Raw genomic sequence first — 19,043 nt, forward strand, 5'->3', positions numbered from 1 at the left:
ATGTAAGGAGTCCGTGAAGTACTGATTTTAAGATTACATCTTTATTACAACCATGAGCTCATTTGCTTGCACAGATGGCTCATTTCGCTTGATAACAAGCATTCTTTCAGTTGCTATGGTTGCCTTGTAGAGCCATCCATAATGTGTTACACAGAAGCAGTGCGCGAACATGATTGGTTAGAAGGCAAGCTAAAGATAGCTGCACCAACAACGTGACGAACTGAAACCTGGTATCCGATAACAGTTGATAAGAAGGTATATACGCGTGGGCTCGCCAAGATCTAGAATTCTTCACGGCATAGTTTATCACAAACCATCACACATGGTTTACTGTCTGAGAGCGCAACAGTGTCTCAGTGATTGGACTATGTATGGGATGTAGTGTTTGACTGCGTTTCCTATTGACAGAGCCTCTATTTCACAAGGCAAGAGGGCACTTTCGCAGTTTGCATTGAAAAATTCAGAAGGTAGTAGTTTGTTGTCCTCTCTTGAAACGTATAAGTGGCTCCAATTTCAGGATAATGCAAAGCACCATCTGTTACTATCCAGAGAGTGACTTTTGGATGGGATATATGAATGGTTTTAGTGTCCTGTAGAGCTTGTTGGGGACATCGGAACGCTCGAACTAGATCATGAGACCTTTGAGTCTATATCACCTATACCTTCCTCAAGGCCAGCAATGATGAACAGCCAGGTACTTGTATTACTCAAGATAACACTTTGTAGGCACCTACATGTAGGAAGCAACACATTGCTTTCATGTTTGTTGGCAATTCACAAGAAGCTAAAGTAGCTCTGCGGTGAGAGCTAGCACTGGGTGTTCCGTGTTGCCAAACACATCCACGAATTGGTCTTACGTGGTGCAATCACAGTTTGAGGCCGACGACTTGAGGTTGCATCTATTATGAGCGACTAGAACTCATGCAAAATAACAACCAATTGTTCTGGTTGCTCCGCAATAAAGATCATCTAGCAGTTTAACAACTATGCTTTCTTCAAATAAGTCGCCCAACACTCTGCATGTGAGGTCTTCCAAAGCTGTCTCAGACCCAGGCATTCCCTTGACTGAACGTGTATATACTATTACGCCTATAAATGGTGTGACAATACCACAATGCTTCATGGAATCCCTAGCAAGAAGGATTTAGTAGAATACCTTCATGAGATCTGTCACAGATTTCTAATCGACTTTTTAATCGAAAAAATTCACAGGATCGAAAACAGATTTCTTATTTACAGAGATTCATGATGGGAAATGTTGACATCTTTTCTCCATTCGGAAGTACACTCAGAAGACCTCGAACGATTTTTCAACGTTACCATCCGGGTCTGTTGCATTGCAAAACCCCGTAGACGTCTTTATTTTAGCCGTGTATTGAAACCTGATAAGCGAAAGAGGACGTTCTAAAGAAGAGATCTTGTAAAATTTGCATACTCCTGAATGAAGATCGCTTGAACCCTGAGGAATATAAAAATATCAGCAAAATGTGAATCGCGGATATTTTCAGACAGAGTTTAGTAGTAAATGCATTTACTGTTAATTTTGAGAAAATCATATATTTTCTGAATATTAAGATAACCTCATATTAAAAATCTTTAAACTTACATAAAGTATATCTTTTTTAGCATGATTAACAGATTTATCAAGTAAATAACAATAGATAAGATTTACCGTTTTTCGTTTCGTTCCGCTTTCCGTTCAAGTTTTCTGTTCCGCGTTTTAGCAACCCGTATTTTCATACCAATAAATAAACTTCATTCTCATTGGCTGATAGATTTCAGGTAGTTCAGTGGGACAGATCGATATACATGTATATTGATTTTCTTCTATTGTTTAGTAAGTGTATAAAAGGACAGTCTTGTCCCATTTTTCAATGAGTTGTCCGGCAGAACACTCCAGCAGATATAGTCTAGTCAATCTGTCAAAATTTCAGCAAAACTTCAAGAAAATTGCTACAAAGCTAATTACCGCTGAAATCAAAGGTGTTTTAGTGATATTGGTTAACTAGTACTTAGAACTATTCCTAAAGTAAAGTCTATTTCTAAATTCGTTCAAAACTTCTTTGTATTTTCTAAACCAGTTTTTAGTTGATAAAATATCATTTTTTAATTATTTTTTTTTTTATTTGATAAAATAAATCAGAATAAGAATATTTTTTGACAGAGTTTATATTCCTAGTGTATTAATATTTTTGGAGTATTTTTCCACTTTTTGAGACTTAGGCATATTTATTAATATTCCTGAAAAATATTTATTTCCAACCTTTCCCCTGAATTTTTTAAACTTATATTTCTGGCTAATATTCAGATTTTCTGATTTTTGTTTATTTACAAATTATTCATATGTTGAGAATATTATTCAAATACTTCAAATTTTGAGTTTTTCATTTACAACTCATATTATCGCCATAGCTGTTTTCTCATATTGTCATTGTTTATCTTTTCACGTTTCATTTTGTAAGATAAACCATTAATTTTCAATCAGTCTTCTGTTGTCACTCTCTACCAAAGCATATCCAGATATTCGAACTGTAGCCTGTAAGGAAGTCATTGTTCTAGCACATAGCTAGTGGACAATCTGTGACACGGCCATATGAACAGCAGATTGTGTAATGGTTTGCAGGAGCGTGCACTCCCTTCCTTACGACAAATGTATTACGACCACATGTTGGACCTATTAAATGAATGGTCCGATATTCTTAATTATGATATTATTTTGAAGGTTTTATCGGAAAAAAAATTTAAAAAAGAAGAAATTTTTAAAATTTTGATTATAGTCCAATTGATTACACCTTGAATTTTGAATTGAAGTCAACGGGCAACGCTTGTTTTATTAATATATTATAAAAAAAATACTTAAATTTCGTAAAACTCTCTTAGTTAATACATGCATAAACTTTCTCTTGATTAAAATATTAATAAAATGAATCATTTACTGCAGATATTTTGACAAAATTAAAATGCTTTTTTCATTAAGGGTGGATAACTCTTTAGAAAAATTTAAGGTTCAAAATGACCGGCTTCTCATTTGTTGTCAGTCATGCGAATTTGATTCCATTCAATTCCATTGCTATCTAACAATACATATTTTTAAACTAGTTTAAAAGTTTAAATTAGTTTAAAAAATGATTCAAAATTGTTCAATATTCCTTCATTACACATTGAATACCTTAATGATATTTTATGCTATGTGATTTAAACAAAAAAGCCCCCATACACAGAAGAGTTCCACACATTTCGAAGTAAAATAATAAGAAGCGAAAGTTTACCACAAATCTCCGAAGAGAATTTTTTTTTTCAAATAAAAACATTGAAAAGAGTTAAAATAATGCTCTGTGCTATGGTATGGTATGCTATGGTATGATATGATGAATGAGATTCTACGAGACTGTATGCTATGGTATGAGATTCCAATGCTATGCTATGCTATGATATTTCAATGCTATACTATGACATTTCAATTCTATGCTATGCTATGGTGTAAGTTGTATAAGATATGCTTGAACTGACTGTACGGGGTAAATACTGTGTCGTTTTATAAGCAAGTGAATATTTCATAGCCTGAACAGTTTTCCGGGTAAGAATGTCACCTGGATCAACTGTGACTAGTGATGAGTACGGAATAGATGGTTTGACAAAGGTTCTTGAAGTGTTCTAGTTACCAGCATGTCATGTCACGGGTTCAGGGTCTGTATAAGGAACATAATTCAATTGTAAACTTAACGAACTTGACAGAAATGTTCGTCACATGTTGTATCTCTGCCATTCAGTCAATTGAAATATGACTGAATGGTCACTGAATGGTGATTGAATTGCATAACTATGCCATTCAGTCACCTTTCCAGACCATTCAGTTACCATTCAGTTGACTGTGCGTGCTTGCGTAGACTGACTAGGTTGCACTTTATGTTTTTTTATGCGGATCTTGGTTTCCACACTATGTAATATCGGAAGCACAACAAAGGAGCCGCGGGATGGTTTGGTTTCACAGCATGTAGACAGTCATGATCAAGTATATATTTCGAAACATCTACTTCGAAAAAGTCCCCAAGCCAAACGCTTGTAGAGGCTACAGTACAGTGCACATGAGCTTTAGAGTCGCATTGACCAGTGAGTTCTGGGAGATAAGATCCATAAGTGTATATGGTGTAATCACCAAACAGCTCCTGATGATTTTATGGTCGGACCGAAGTATCTTTTGACTCCATTAAAGGAATTCCCATAACGACATAAATATCAACTTTTTTTTATTACAATAGAGTCTCTGAAAAAATGTAAGGTAGTCTCTCCTACAACTTCAAATGTTAGCAACTATCTGCTTGGTAGGCGGACCGGTTTGTGGAGGAGATCTTTCCATTCAGGCTGGTGATGGTTGATGCTTTGATCGTATTGCCAATAGCTAGAGTCAAAAGTTCAGCGTACGTGGGTGTGCTGGTGGAAGACGTTCAAATACGGCAACTCTGATGGACACAAGGTTGCTAACACAAATAACGGTTGGCTCGAAGGTATGCGTCTCTTTCGTGTCCTCAATATCCGAGTCTGTGTCCGAAATATCCTGGATCTGTCTAGCTTTCGCTAAGCATTTGCGATCACTCTCAGGTAGAAAACGGCACTGTCGTGCCGTCCGTCGTTTTTTGATTCGGGGACCTGGTCGTCGTAATACTTGAATCTCGGTTAAGGTTAGTTTTCGACTTCTTCGTCAATTTTGCGCCATGTGATAGGTTCAGTGCAAAACTTAGGTCAAGGGATAACAAGTGAACAAAGTTCTGTTTCCAGTTTTGAAGGAATTAACTGTCTCTGTTTTAGAAATATACCACTGTTTTGTTGCCCAATGTGTATTAGCCATGTTCTCGAGAAGACGGATTAAAATAGCTCCTGCGACTACACCAAGCTTAATGGAACCACACCTAACGCGTTAAAAACTATGTCTAGTGAAGTTTATTCAACTCACAAAAAGTAAACACCAACTGAATACAGGTATGGTGCCTGAATAATGATGCACAGAATGTCAAACCCGATCGTAAATAGGTTTACTCTAAGACATGTGTTGGCGCTGCAAAAAACCCGATCGTAAATAGGTTTACTCTAAGGCATGTGTTGGTGCTGCAATTAATTTTATGTTGTAAAAAAATAAATGAATAAACTTTTGTATTACAAAATATACCAAGCTGATACGATTTTTTCTTAATTCCTAAATTATGTGTTTTCATTATAATTACATCCCCCGCAAACGAAGTTTTGGGGGGTATATAGGAATCACCTTGTCCGTCTGTCCGTCCGTCTGTGCAATCGTGTCCGGTCCATATCTTTCTTTTGGAGAAACATTGGAAGTTCTTACTTCACACAAAGATTGCTTATGACCTAAGGGTGTGTCATGACCTTGACCCAAGGTCATTCGGGCAAGGTCAAGGTCACTGGCAGAAAAAATACAAAAATCGTGTCCGGTCCATATCTTTCTTATGGAGAATTATTGGAATTTCTTACTTCACACAAAGATTGCTTATGACGTAAGGATGTGTCATGACCTTGATCCAAGGTCATTTGGGCAAGGTCAAGGTCGTTTGGAAAAATAGTGCAAAATTGGTGTCCGGTCATTATCTTTCTTATGGAGAAGCATTGAATGTTCTTACTTCACAGAAATATTGCTTATGACCAACAGTTTTAAAAAAAATAGAGCAGTTGTTATTTATAGAAAATGGATGGTGAAATAGATTCATCCAATATTTTCTATAATTGGAAAAATACACGCATTATGAATTTTATCTTAGCGGGGAGTATCAATTGTGAGCTTGCTCACAGTACCTCTAGTTTTAGGTGTGTTTTAATGTAAATCTGTTAGAAAAAGTAGTGACCCAGAGTATGCATGTGTTACTTTAAGCTTTTTTGACCCAGGCTAATGTTATGCAGGAAAAAAAACGGCGGATAATGCAAAAAGTGTTATATAAGGGAAACATTTGCAATTATTATACTTTCATGTTAAATACTGAAACCTGATTGGTTTGGACGCAGTTGATAATCCGTTCTATTTCCCGCAGCGTTAGCAACACACTTAGCAACGGGTAACACAACGAATTGTTACATGCGCGTAAATTATGCGCGTACGGTTCGTCGTGGATTCGCGTCATTTCTATATAAAAGCAGTAAAAAAATCTCTAAAATTAATACATTCAGTATAATAAATAAAAAGTGCCTGTTTGAGAGAATAACATTTGAAATTGACACCCCTTGAAAACCATTGTCAACCTCCGCTTCGCGTCGGTTGACAATGGTTTCCTCGGGGTGTCAATTTCAACTGTTACCCTCCCAAACAGGCACTATTTATATAGTGTAAGTACTAATATTTTTACCTAAACAAAATACAAGACCTTGCATAATTATACAAAGTACCATGATTTCTTATGTAGATTACATAACCTTTTGATCCCACTATGAATCGACTCACTGAACCAATTATTCTTGTTTTATGATATAAAACATCTTGCTTATCAGAAGCATTTGACAGGACATAAATGTCATATCATTTTATAAAAAAATGGGATCAGAGGAGAAATACTTCAATGGATTGAAAACTATCTTACTGATATCAAAACGTTGCCATAAGGGGCTACTTTCCGGAATTGGAGGCATTAATGCTGGAGTTACTCAGAAACATGTACTAGGGCCCTTCCTCTTTTTTATCTACATTAATGATAAAGTCAAAATCATAGGCAACTAAATTTAACTGCAAATGATATATTATTATTTGTACATGTACTTTTGTAGTTGCTGATGAGGATTAGAATGAAGTAAGTTATGAACAACTGAGTTTAAATAATCAAACAAATGGTCTGATCAGTGGTTATTAGTTTTTACCCTAAACAAAACTATAAATGTTAACTATTCTAGAAAACAAAAAAAAAACATTTTCAAGTCACACACTAAATGAAATATTGCCAAAAAATTATTATCACTTTGGACTTAAATTAGGGGTGGTTAAATCATATATCAAATATTTATGTTAAACCATGCCAAAACTTCAGAATGCCACGCATTCTTAAAGGCCGGGGTCGACCTAGATTTTCTGCCACCTGGTAGACAATTAAGCCTATAAGGGCAAAAAGGCGGGGCTATCTCCATCACTGTCAGTGATGCTGATAAGAGTAAACATTGCATGCGGCTGAGTCAGCTTTGTTTATACACTGGGGAAAACCCGATCTAAACACAGTGCAAGAAGACTCAATTAGAGTATTTCATATTGCAATTTATTCTGTATATACACAAAGGAAATATTATTCTAGCAGCCTGTAGACTGTAAACTGTTACCTATTATGAATTCTATTTCTTTTTCTAAAAGCAGATTTTACATATCTTTTCCAAATATTTTCCCGAAAAATGAATGTGCATTTTTTGTAGTTTTTCTTTCCTTTAACACTTCGTGGCATTCTGTGATTTGGTTTCCAAATTGAAGTAAATTCTCTTTCAACATTTTCATTCCAGTGACAGACTGCTAAGTTTGTTCTAGCATTATACTGGGCATTTGAAAATGATATTCTTTTATCTTGGTAAACATTTACAACATTATTAAAACTTTCTACGTAAAATGTATCCTTACAAAGTCTGTAATCATGAGGATGCTTAAATATAACAGAATTTTTTATGACACCTAACAACAATTTCTCAGCTCTTGGATCTGTTATAACTTTTCTAGAAATTTCATAATTAGGGTCTTTTTTGCACCTTGATGATCCATGACAAGCTTGATGATTATTTTTGTAATGTTCAACAATGTTGAGAAGAAGAGATTTCAATTTTTCCGGGTCTTCATCACAGTTTCTGATGGCCCAATGGAAATGTGTGGATATTGGTTCAACCTTGTCGTCTAATTGGGATGACCAGGTTTTTCCATCTAAATAAGCTGGTCCAGACGAAATTTTTTTCAGAGCTGCTTTCATGGACTTTACAGCATGCCATGTGTCATTTTGGCTCTCTGAGTCGCACTCCTCACGAATAAATTTGTTAATTGACAAATTTCTGTCATGAGCATGGACTCCGATGTTGACCTCTTGATCTTTAAGATGTTGGTAGATTTTAACTGTTCCCAGCTTTTCATGTCTCTGTGATATAACATCATCGGATTTGGTCACATGCTGACATGACAGTACTTTGTGAGACTTTTCTCCAATTGCCACAACACTTGTGTCTTTGGCATTTTTTCTCCATCCATGCCTGGCATCAGACATAATGTTGATGGTTCCAAGTTCTTCATTTTCATAGGCAGCCACTTCCTCTAGTGTTGCTGTATGTGTTGAATCATCATATTCCCTTTGTATATGATCTTTCATTTCATTGAAAAATTTTTGTCTACTTTGTTTGGAAATCTTTCCAATTCCAGCTCCTTCAGTAAATCGAACATAATGTGATGGCAGCATACCACTACATGTGAATCCATGTTTAACTCTGTTGTTAACTAAGTATTCCTGATTTGGTAAATATGGAGAGGATGACCAAAGAAAACTGTGGTCATTTTGCTCATCACAGAAAAAATGTGTGGTAACAACGTGGCCTTTCTGGTGTATTTTTTTCACTTTCAGGTGTTTTTTACAGCGACTTCCATGGTGCTCAGCCACCTCTACAAGTCGTTTTATAGACTCCTCGGCACAAAGAAAAATTCTTTGATTTACATCTTTTTTCTGTACCTTTATATACGTACTTGGTACACTCGGTTTTTCCTTTTCGGCAAGCTCATTTTCAGACTCCTTTGCCTTGTTAGACCACAGTTGAAACAGAGTTTCAATAACCTGTAAATTTCCGACAGGTTTGTTAAGTTTTGAACTTAGTTCACTCCTGATTCTTTGAAAACTTTCAAGCACACTTTGTTTTTGTCCATCATCTCCTGCAAACTCAATTCTAAAATTGGGATTTCTTTTTCTCTTTTTAACTGGACTTGCCATAATTACAGGATTGTTAAAATGGTACATAGGCTTTTGTTTCATGACTGGAGTATGCTATTTCTGAAGGGGGTTATGGGTGTTCATAAAATTATTAATTTGAAATAATCATTTGAATAAGAGAAATTTGTAAAAAGTGTTATAAATATGAAAGACAAGTGAAATCCTATTATTTCTGTATTGTGTTGCATCGCATATGAGTAAAAATTTAACGGTATCAATTATGATCATTCTTACTTCATCAGATAATTTGACACCCCTGAAACAATAATGGTTAAAACCTGAAACTTGATCCTAGTACCATTTAGCAGAACCCCGCCAAAACTCCTGATCTATGATCATCTATAGCTAGGTGACATAATCAGGCTTTTAGAGGATGATCAGAGGCTCCTTAGGGATAATACAAATATAACTGTATATGATATCTAAGTAGATATGGGTTTCAAATTTGTAAAAAAAAATATAAGATATATTATAAGAACACTTTCAATTCGAGACAAAAAAACATATAAGAACTTTTAAAATTTGATTTTGATAACAATCAATCATATTTGAATGCCCCTTTCTATGCCCACATTCATCCTGTGTTGGGATTTGGGCCAGTGTGAAAATGGAGGGAAATCAGCAAATGTCGGAAGAAATGTCTGTGTTAGCAATAGAAGTATCAGAAACGCAAAGAGAAACCATTCGTCAGCTGTTTGCGCATAATGACTGGGAATTTAATGAAGTTCCTATTGAGGAAAACAGAAGTAATTGCCAGGCATTACAGGACACTGAAGAAAGTGACCCACATTTTGAGGAGTATGTGATAAATCAGGATCAGGAGGCTGAAAAATGTCAACATTGTTTGTGTAGTCCCTGTATCACTCTCGAGACCAACAGACAACTTTGGTGGTTAGTTGAATGTGAACAGCCAAACAGGAGCAATTCACACCGCCGAAAAGACAAATACAAACGTTTTTGGACAATGTTGTTGCACAGGAATGTATGGAGAGATCCGAGGTATTTAGATCGGAAAAGGAGAGCTCTGCAGAGAGACCCGCGTCATAGACATTACATCTACCACAGACGGGATATAATGCCAAAATGTGTTGTAGACTTAGTGAGAACTTGGTTACCAAATTTAAATGACCAGCCATATCTGGGACATATGTGGGAGTGATAACAGTTTTGATGTTTTAATAAATTTCATGAACTTTAGTAGTGTTTTGTGAAAGATTTTCAATCAAAGGGTATGTAAAATTAATAATATATATTAGATTAACAGTGAGATGAGTCATTCTGTTTAGCTCTTACTGAGCACATGGCTTCAGCCACTTCCTGTGTAAACAAACACAAGCTAACTCCACCTACAATGTCAATCACTATTCTGGATTTCAAAATTTTGAGCTGCTTCAGAACTTTATGAGCTTAATACTCTTTTAATAAATTTTAGTTAGACACAATTTTTACAGCCATTGTAGAGTGTCATGGTGGCAATTTCCACACCAAAAAGTAGAATTTATTACTCCCATATAATGCATATATTTTCAAATTAACCTCTCTGATATGAAAGCTGCAGAAAAAATTGAATTTCCCATTCATTTTGTGATTGGCTGCTATTTATACCCGGTCCCCGGCCTTTAAACATAATATAAATAGGAATTTATTAATTAAAATATTCTTATTCGTACTGTATTATAGTATGGTGATGTACTTTGGAACTACTGTACTGATGAACAAAGTTATGTATTAGAAAGTATACAGATTAAAGATGCACAAAAAATCCCTGGTCTTAGACAAAGCTCAACAAACCAATTTCTACACCAGGAGCTAGACTGGGAGCACTTCATAAACGTAAAGATAACTATTCATAAAGATAATTGTTTGAACTATTAAACAATTCATTCCCTGAATACCTATATATTGAAGAGGACTATGAATAGGGTTTTATAACGGTTGGACGCATCTGACGTCCTGATAAAGAGAAATCCGACTGTGATTTAAATTACAACTGTGTAAAAGAAACAGGGGAATGGAAAAGTAAATAGAAATCAGTGGACACTAGTGAGATAGAAACAAAGAATATGGAAAAACAGTAATGTATAAAAAACAAGAGCCCCATGGGCCACATCGCTCACCTGAGCAAACATTGATAACTATTTTGACTTAAAACATTTGAAATAATAGAGAAATTTAATTTTTAGCATAGTTAAGTACTATAATTTTCTTATGTAAGATTAAATATTTTTTATAGAGGGGTGGGGATGAAAATAAATTGTGTCATTTAAATTAAAATGCATTACTGGTATGTTAATTCCAGCAGTTTTTTTTTTTGCACACATTTGAAGAGTAATGGTTCTTTAAAGATAAAATGTTCATGCAGCTGCTAAAATGTATATTAGTTTGAAATTTAGCACTTATTGTGGGCCGACTTTATCACCTGTAGTCATAATTTGAACAAGTTAAATGTAAACATGTAGTTTCTCAGTGTCTTATAGTTATGCATATTGTACATTAAATTAAATGAATATAATGATGAGAAAATACAATAAATCATACTTTAAAACCAGAGATATACATGAATATATAATTATGTTAGTCATATATATACACAAAGTTTAAATAAATTAATTTAGAAGTTTCACTGTTTTTTTCATAACCTTTCTCCGAAAAAGCGAAAATAGAAAGGTTATGAACAGTATTGATTTACAAGACAAATTAAATGAAAATTATTTGTCAATAGAATTTAATACAAAAACTAGTAACATGATTATTCTTGTGTCATTTACTTAACTGTAATGAAACAGAAAATGATAAGATAAAGAATGATTTGAAAATACGAGTTTTATGATAATTTTGTCATTTGAGCAATTGTAAAAAATAATTTAATGCACTTTATACTTTAAAATGAGCATTATCAAAAACAATAAACTTTATGACACTTTTATGACAAGTTCAATATAACCATACAAGATGAAGACATCTTTTCTGTTCTATATGATACAAATAATGTTTCGATCATATATATTTGCATATAAATGCATGCACAACCATATGAAATAATACTTTATTTGAGTATATAAGCGTTGAGTGTGTGTGAATGATTTTGAAAAATTTAATAAAACTTAGATGAATATTTGTTTGAAATTAAATTCACTTTTAATGCAATGTATTTCTCATTTTTTAATTTCTTTAAATGAGATTTTCTATAAAGTGTACATTAAGAGTACACTGCATCAAATAAGCAACCAGTATGCAATATTTCTTTTGTTTTTTCTTTATACATGTATGCCATATTGTTTATAACTATGAACTCTGTCCATAGATGTGAATTTATTAGAAAAGGCAGGTTTACCGCCCGCTACAGGCTGGCCAGTGACCTCCTTTCTTTATACTTACCTGTCATTTTTGAACGATTGGAGCCAAGTTTCTTTAAATACAGGTGCTTTTGTATTTATAAGAGAAATACATGCATTCAAGTAAATTAATAACATTGCATTAGTAAAATATATATAATTTTCATTATAAAAATCATATTAACTGGGTAGTTATATAGATTACATAAAAATGATTTGGCCTTAAGTAATATAAGAAATCCATAAAGGACCAGTTCAAATCAAAAAAGAGAAGGAAGTTGTCATTACAGAAAAGATGTCTTCTTTTTTTGCTCCAATATTTTCGACTAACATCGTACATGTATTAACATGATTTAATATACATATAACATGCACTCACATGAAGGATTCGTACATATTGTGTGTGTATTGTCCGTATAAATAAATATTAAAGAATTTTAAAAAATGAAGACAGATTCACATACATTTATTGTATTGTAAGACACCAACTTTTGCTTGATATAATACGATATTATTGAATGAAGTCATTGATAACAGCTATAAAGATAATAATGAAATAATATTAAATTCAAAGACATATTTGAAAAATAGTTTTTCTAGAATATAGGGTGTACGGTAATTATTCATATGAGATGCAAACAATTTTGATGTGATTTATATAATCTAGTATAAACTGTATAAATATATGAGTACAATTAAACTTCTATCAAGTAATTATGAAAATACAACAAAAAAAATATAAATAAAGCATCAGTATTCAATTCTTTTTAGGAACAAATAAGTGCAGGTGCATGATTAATCAGTTTTTTTTAATTTACTCTCTTCTCTTCTCTTCTTCAGATATTGCCACATTCTGTTTTGTTTTAATATGAAGGAAAAGTTCAATTTTTAATGTGGCTTGTGCACAGTATTGAAGTTGTTTACATGACTTCCAGAACTGCAATTCACAATTAACTCGCATGTAGTTCATTTATGGAGCACATGGCCAGTGGTCATTGGCGTTAGGCCAGTAACCCAAAGGTTGCTGGTTAAAATCAGCTGTGGTCACTTGATGTTTTGTTGTCCCTTACACAAGGTACTTTATCGATCTTTGTCTCAGTCCACCCAGCTGAAATTGGGTACGAGCAGTAAGCTGGGAGTTAAGCTGTGATAGACTGGTGATCTATCCATGGGGAGTCGGTGACTGTAATCTGCTTAGCACCTTGGAAAGTGAGTATAAGCACCAGTCTTATGCACCTTCATGGCTTGGAGAAGGATTAAATTTAATTATTTTTAATCAGTGTCTTTCCTCTTATTGATGCAAGTCTGCAAATTAATATTATCTTAGAATATTGAAGAAATACACAAATTTACACATGTTCACTGTACAGTAGCTTTGAATATAAGACATAGGCATTTTTTGGTTCAATATATGTATATATAGATATAATACAATATAATGTATGAATTTAAAAATATTGGCATAGTCATGTTTTAGATGGGAGGAGGAGTAGAATTGATGAAAACAACATCAGTGAAGTAGATGATATCTGTGTAAATTTGGGCTAGAAATTAAAAATTGAGAACAGATTTAACAAATTCTCTACATTCAGAAAACAGTGGAATTGTTACAAATCAAATGCTCAATTAATGATTTTAATCCCCATCCCCCTTGAACCACTGAATCTATGACACTGCCAAAAGCAAATAGTTGGTGTCTTACAATACCTATATATTAATTAAAAGACCATTAGTCACCTTGTAAAGGTGACAAATGGGATGAGGGAGGGGGCATTATTTTCACAGCTCCCTCTGATGAGTTTTTACTTTGGTGCCCCATTCTCTTTAAAACACAATTATTTCATTCAAAAGCGCAGTATATCATTTTATGATCAGACCAGTATGCTTCAATCACATCTGTTGCACATTGGGCCATGTTTGTAAAAATCAGGTCCAGCTGAGAACCGGTATTATGTGTAGCCTTTGTTACCATTTGTTTACATTTAAAGCATTTCTCAAAAAATGTTAAAAAGTCAATATGCCCAGCAAACAAATCGAAATTGAAATCCCCTAAAACTACCAAGTCATTCTGGTGTTCAGTCAAAGGCTTAAGATGTGTGTTTACATGTTGCTTGAAATTTTCCAAAGAACATGATGGGTATTTATAAAGTATGATAACTTGTACATCTCTACTTTGGCTTAAATGTACATTTGCAGTGATGAACTCCAAGGAACCATTGTTAAACTTTGAGATATACATTATATTGTAGTCATTTTTAACATACAGTGCTGTTCCATGATGTGGACGTCTATTCAAGTGACATGAAACCTCATGATTAAATATTGCTGTGTAGCCGTGTAGTTGAAAATTGTCTTCATCTGAACTGCATAGTCTTGTCTCGGAGAAAACAAATACATCTGATGCTAGAATATTTGGCTCACTTTTTACTTGTGAAAAGTGCTTATGAAGTGATCTACAATTGTTGAAAGCAACTTTAAAACAATTAGAATTGATTTGATACATTGGAACATAACAAAGAAGCAATGGCACCTCAGTTTTCATTCTTTCCATTTCCTCAAGCACTTTTTCATCCATAGCTAATGCCTGCTCATTGAAGTTAAGGATGTGTAGATTATCTACTGACCGTACTCGACTTAGAGCAACATAGTGAATGTGTGGAGTTTTCCTAATTTTAGTTTGAGACAAGTCAATTACAATTTCATCAACAGTGCACCCTTGAGCTTTATGAACTGTCTTTCCTGCAGCTGGTCGCAATGGAAAGTGAATTCTCTGAAAAGTATTATGATTCAATACAAAAGACCGCTGAACTTCAAAAATAGGTGTCCAGTCATCATTTATTCCATCATGAAACAAATGCTTGTATTTTTTGCGAGTTGACTTTCCAACAGCAGAATCAAACAAATTGACCCAAACTATGCTTGGTCTTGATATGCCTTCCATTTTGCTTTCAATCAGTTGAACTTTACATGATGACCCATTAGTAAGCCCATCAGAGACATCAACATTGACCGAGATATCGTAAATCATCCCAACAGCAAGAATCCATATTTGCATTAAATTGGCAGTTTTGCTAACATCATCCTCATTTACTAAAGACCTTAGAAGCTTTTGTTTCACTTCCTTTGAGTAATCTTTGATAACAGTATCAACTGATTTCACCATGACCTTTTCTCCTTCAAGTCTCTCAATCAACTGATTGTTGTATGCATCTACTTTAGAGTTCTGAGTAAAGAGATGTGGAGCATGGTTTGGATAATTTTCATTTGTTTCTGTTATCATGCATCTCTGAATTACATTCTTGTCTTCTGGTGTTAATTCATTATAACGAAGGCGATTAAGCAGTTGGGCAAACTCAATATCATCTTTTTGTCTCATTATTTCATCCAATTCAAATACACAAAAGTGTTCCCTCCAAAGATTGTTTGCAAGAGCTTGGGCATTACATTTTAAATCCTGAAAGATCCAGCTGTCCATCACAGGTTTGAGTTGAAAAAAATCACCAACTGCTAAGATACTAATACCACCAAATGGCTTTTTGATGCCTGTAAGAAGTTGCAAACGACTGTCAATCAGAGCCAAAGACCTATTGCCTACCATTGATATTTCATCAATTATGATTATTTTCAGGTTTCTGTATTTGGTACGAAAAGTATTCAATTCATCGCAGTGTAAACTTTGTTGGCTTTGATTATTTTGTTGATGAAAAGCGGACGCTATGGTTGACCCTCCAATGTTATATGCTGCTTTTCCTGTGTACGCACAAAGAAGTATTCTAACATCATCTGGGTTTTCACCTTCAGTTGAACATAGATATCGGTGCAAAGCTTGATAAAGTGCTCTTATCAAAACAGATTTGCCAACACCAGCACCTCCAGATAAAAAAGAATACATCGGCTCTTTTTCCGTTTTGACCCATTGCATGACATGATTGAAAAATTCCCTTTGCTTCACATTTAAACTTTCCACCAATTTCAAATATTCATCCTCTGGCAGTCTCACAGAACTTTCCTCTGTAATTTGTCTTGATGGGATACCAACATCTGCTCCAATATCATATATTCTTTGTTCAACTGGTCTCTCAGGGTTAAACTGAACATACTTTTCTGATTCAAAAGATCCTTCAGCTTCATCTTCTGCCTCTGTTTGCTGAGTATTAGGTGCTAATTCATCAAAAGCATCTGTTAATTCATCATTTGCTATCTGTAATGCTGCATCTAGCATTTCAGCATTAAACTCATATTGCTTGATTTTGTGAGCAAAAAAAGACTTTCTAAGACTAAATGAATTTTCAAAAGTGTCAGTTCCAGACAACAGATCAACTGATTCATCTCTCCAGGGCAAAAACAACATTAACCTTTCTCTATAGTAATTTTCAGGGTCTGTTTTTAGATTGAACCGGACTTAAAAAACTTCTATGACGTCACCCATTGTATTTAGTCAACTTTTATTTTCACTATTCAACCAGCAGGTGTTGGATATATAAATATCCAATTGATAGGAGTTGGATATTTTTAATATCCAACCGTCAATCAGTTGGATATTCAAATATCCAACTGGGCATTAAACATAGAAAACTGAAAAAATGTTGAAACGTGTATTTCCAACATAAATCCAAATTTATAAAACAGAATTTTGTCATCCATAAATGTATATCCGATAAGCCATGAATAAATTTTTTGCAGAAATATCTCCTTTTCTTAATTTTTATAGATTCGGGATCACATATAAATCACTTTCATAAACTTTTAGACTTCCTCTTTGAACCTTGAACAATATCACTCCTTCTAATTAGTTTAACAATATAGGAAATGTCGCACTATGACTTCATAAGACTCCTATAAATTTTTTGAGATAAATCATCGTCTGTTAATTGACGTCAAAATTCTGATTTTTCCTTTCTCCTTGCAAGTTTAAAATATCATTCATTCAAACGGTATCCATGTCTTTCCAGGAACTGTGGATCTCTATAAACATTGTACAAGTGTGTACTTTTCGTTAAAAAATTCATCTTCTAAATCTATGTCTGCTCAGTACAGCGATATGGTTTTCTATAACATGCGCACCTGTTCACTCGTCCATGATTAAAAAGGTGTGTTTGGTTAGGCTATTGTGTATGGTATTGCTGGAATTATACTTTTGTATGACATCACAGTTGGATATATGAATGGGTCAAAGCTTCTTAGAGGCTCAAATGGGGGAATTTTTTTAAGTAAGATAAATAACTCGATAGTGTTGAATAGTTTAGAGAAAACATCCCCTCCTCGGGCCTTCGGCCCTCGGAGGGAATGTTTTCTCTAAACTATTCAACACCATCTCGTTATTTATCCATTACATATCTAATCACTCTAGGTACTTTGCGACGTCTGATGATAATGCTATTCTTTAGAGTAACAAGTGTATCACTCTCATTAAAGTCAACATCTGACTCATCATTTTCATCATCATTTATTTCTGTTTGATCGAATGTTTCTTCACTTTCTTTTGGAAACACTACATCAAGTTGAGATACATAGTCAGCTAAACACCAGTTTTCAAGTTGTTTAGGTCGTTTTGCGTATCTTTTAATAACATAACTACATTCAACATCTGTAGAATTTGGTGTCAACTTTTCCAATTCAGCATCTGTTTTGATGATAATTACTCTATCATCAGAGGGACTTGTGTTGATAAAAACAACATCTCTTGATGCTTTTGTTAGAGGCATTTACAACACTAAATATGCAGCTTCTTGTGCTCCAACTTCCACGCTATTGAGGAAATGGTTTCCCATATGACGCACTTGTCTTTTTATGTCAAGATTTCCTTCTCTAGCTTCTTTTGCAGCTCTGTTCAGTAAATCACTCATTCCTCTTTGAGATTTACTAATATATGAAACAATATACATTGCACAGGCATATGGATCCAAGATAAATTGCATGTCAATGTTTGCTTTCCAAGCATCTAGAGCAACACTGTTGTAAGAATTTACTCTCATATCGCATGGCTTTCTTTTTAGAAAAACCTTTGGACCTTTCAATGAACTCCTAATGCATTTGATGTAATCTTCCTCAGATATTTCTAAGACTGAATCTAGGAGTTCCTTGTATGATAAATCACAGCCATTTTTCGACATATCATTCAACTTTTTCTGAATTTTATCGTACATTTTCCTGTACTTGTCAACATCAGCATCTAAAGGTTCTAGAATCAGACTTTTCTAAAGGAGGTAGTGGAAAGCCAAATCTGCATACATCTTTTCCTCCCTTTTTGCATGTTTGAGAATGTTTATGTACTTTTAATTCTGTCAAGTCATCATCTTCATTCTTTTAACATTTCAAGTAATGATCTACAAAATCCAAAATCTCTTTTTCATCATTTTCTTGATATTTTGGGGCCTTTTCAATCCAGACAACCATATGGACATGGGGTGATCCTCTCTGTTGAAATTCAATTCTATAAAAACAGAATTCAGGAACACCCGAAACCTATGGTCAAAATATCTGGTGCATGTAATTTGATCTTTCTGTACCATTTTTGATTTTTGAAACCATGACATATTGTCAATTTCTTCATCTGTATATTCCTTTAAATTGTTTAAAATGCCCAGTTCTCTGATTAGATCAGTCCATCTTGTATCAGCAGCAGACAGAGACATGAACCATGTTGGTAAACCTAACTGTCTGATCATGGCAAATACATCTTTTTTCCGAGTTTCAAGAATTGCAGGTGAATTTCGTAACTGTCTAAAGATAAAATAACCCTCATTGTGTCTAACAAGACTATCGACATGTGTAGGAT

The 19,043-nt window shown here is 34.2% G+C and overlaps 1 protein-coding gene across 1 annotated transcript; it reads right to left on the reverse strand.

Moving 5' to 3' along the window:
* Positions 1-13,994: 13,994 nt before the first annotated feature.
* Positions 13,995-16,487, reverse strand: LOC117693113 (ATP-dependent DNA helicase pif1-like). Its single transcript, XM_034483283.1, has 2 exons — positions 14,796-16,487; positions 13,995-14,087 (listed from the first exon to the last, which is right to left on the reverse strand). The coding sequence occupies exons 1-2, from the start codon at positions 16,485-16,487 to the stop codon at positions 13,995-13,997; spliced, it is 1,785 nt and encodes a 594-aa protein (XP_034339174.1).
* Between the last annotated feature and the right edge of the window lie 2,556 nt (positions 16,488-19,043).

This window comes from Magallana gigas, chromosome 3 (genome assembly GCF_963853765.1).
Source record: "Magallana gigas chromosome 3, xbMagGiga1.1, whole genome shotgun sequence".
Lineage (NCBI taxonomy): Eukaryota > Metazoa > Mollusca > Bivalvia > Ostreida > Ostreidae > Magallana > Magallana gigas.

What these genes read in the sequence shown, in the direction of transcription:
- LOC117693113 (XM_034483283.1), bottom strand. Translation starts at nt 16,487, where the DNA reads ATGCTAGATGCAGCATTACAGATAGCAAATGATGAATTAACAGATGCT. An exon ending in TGGAAAGAATGAAAACTGAG is followed by an intron (nt 14,088 to 14,795) that starts GTGCCATTGCTT and finishes TGTGTTTTAAAG; the next exon opens with AGAATGGGGCACCAAAGTAA.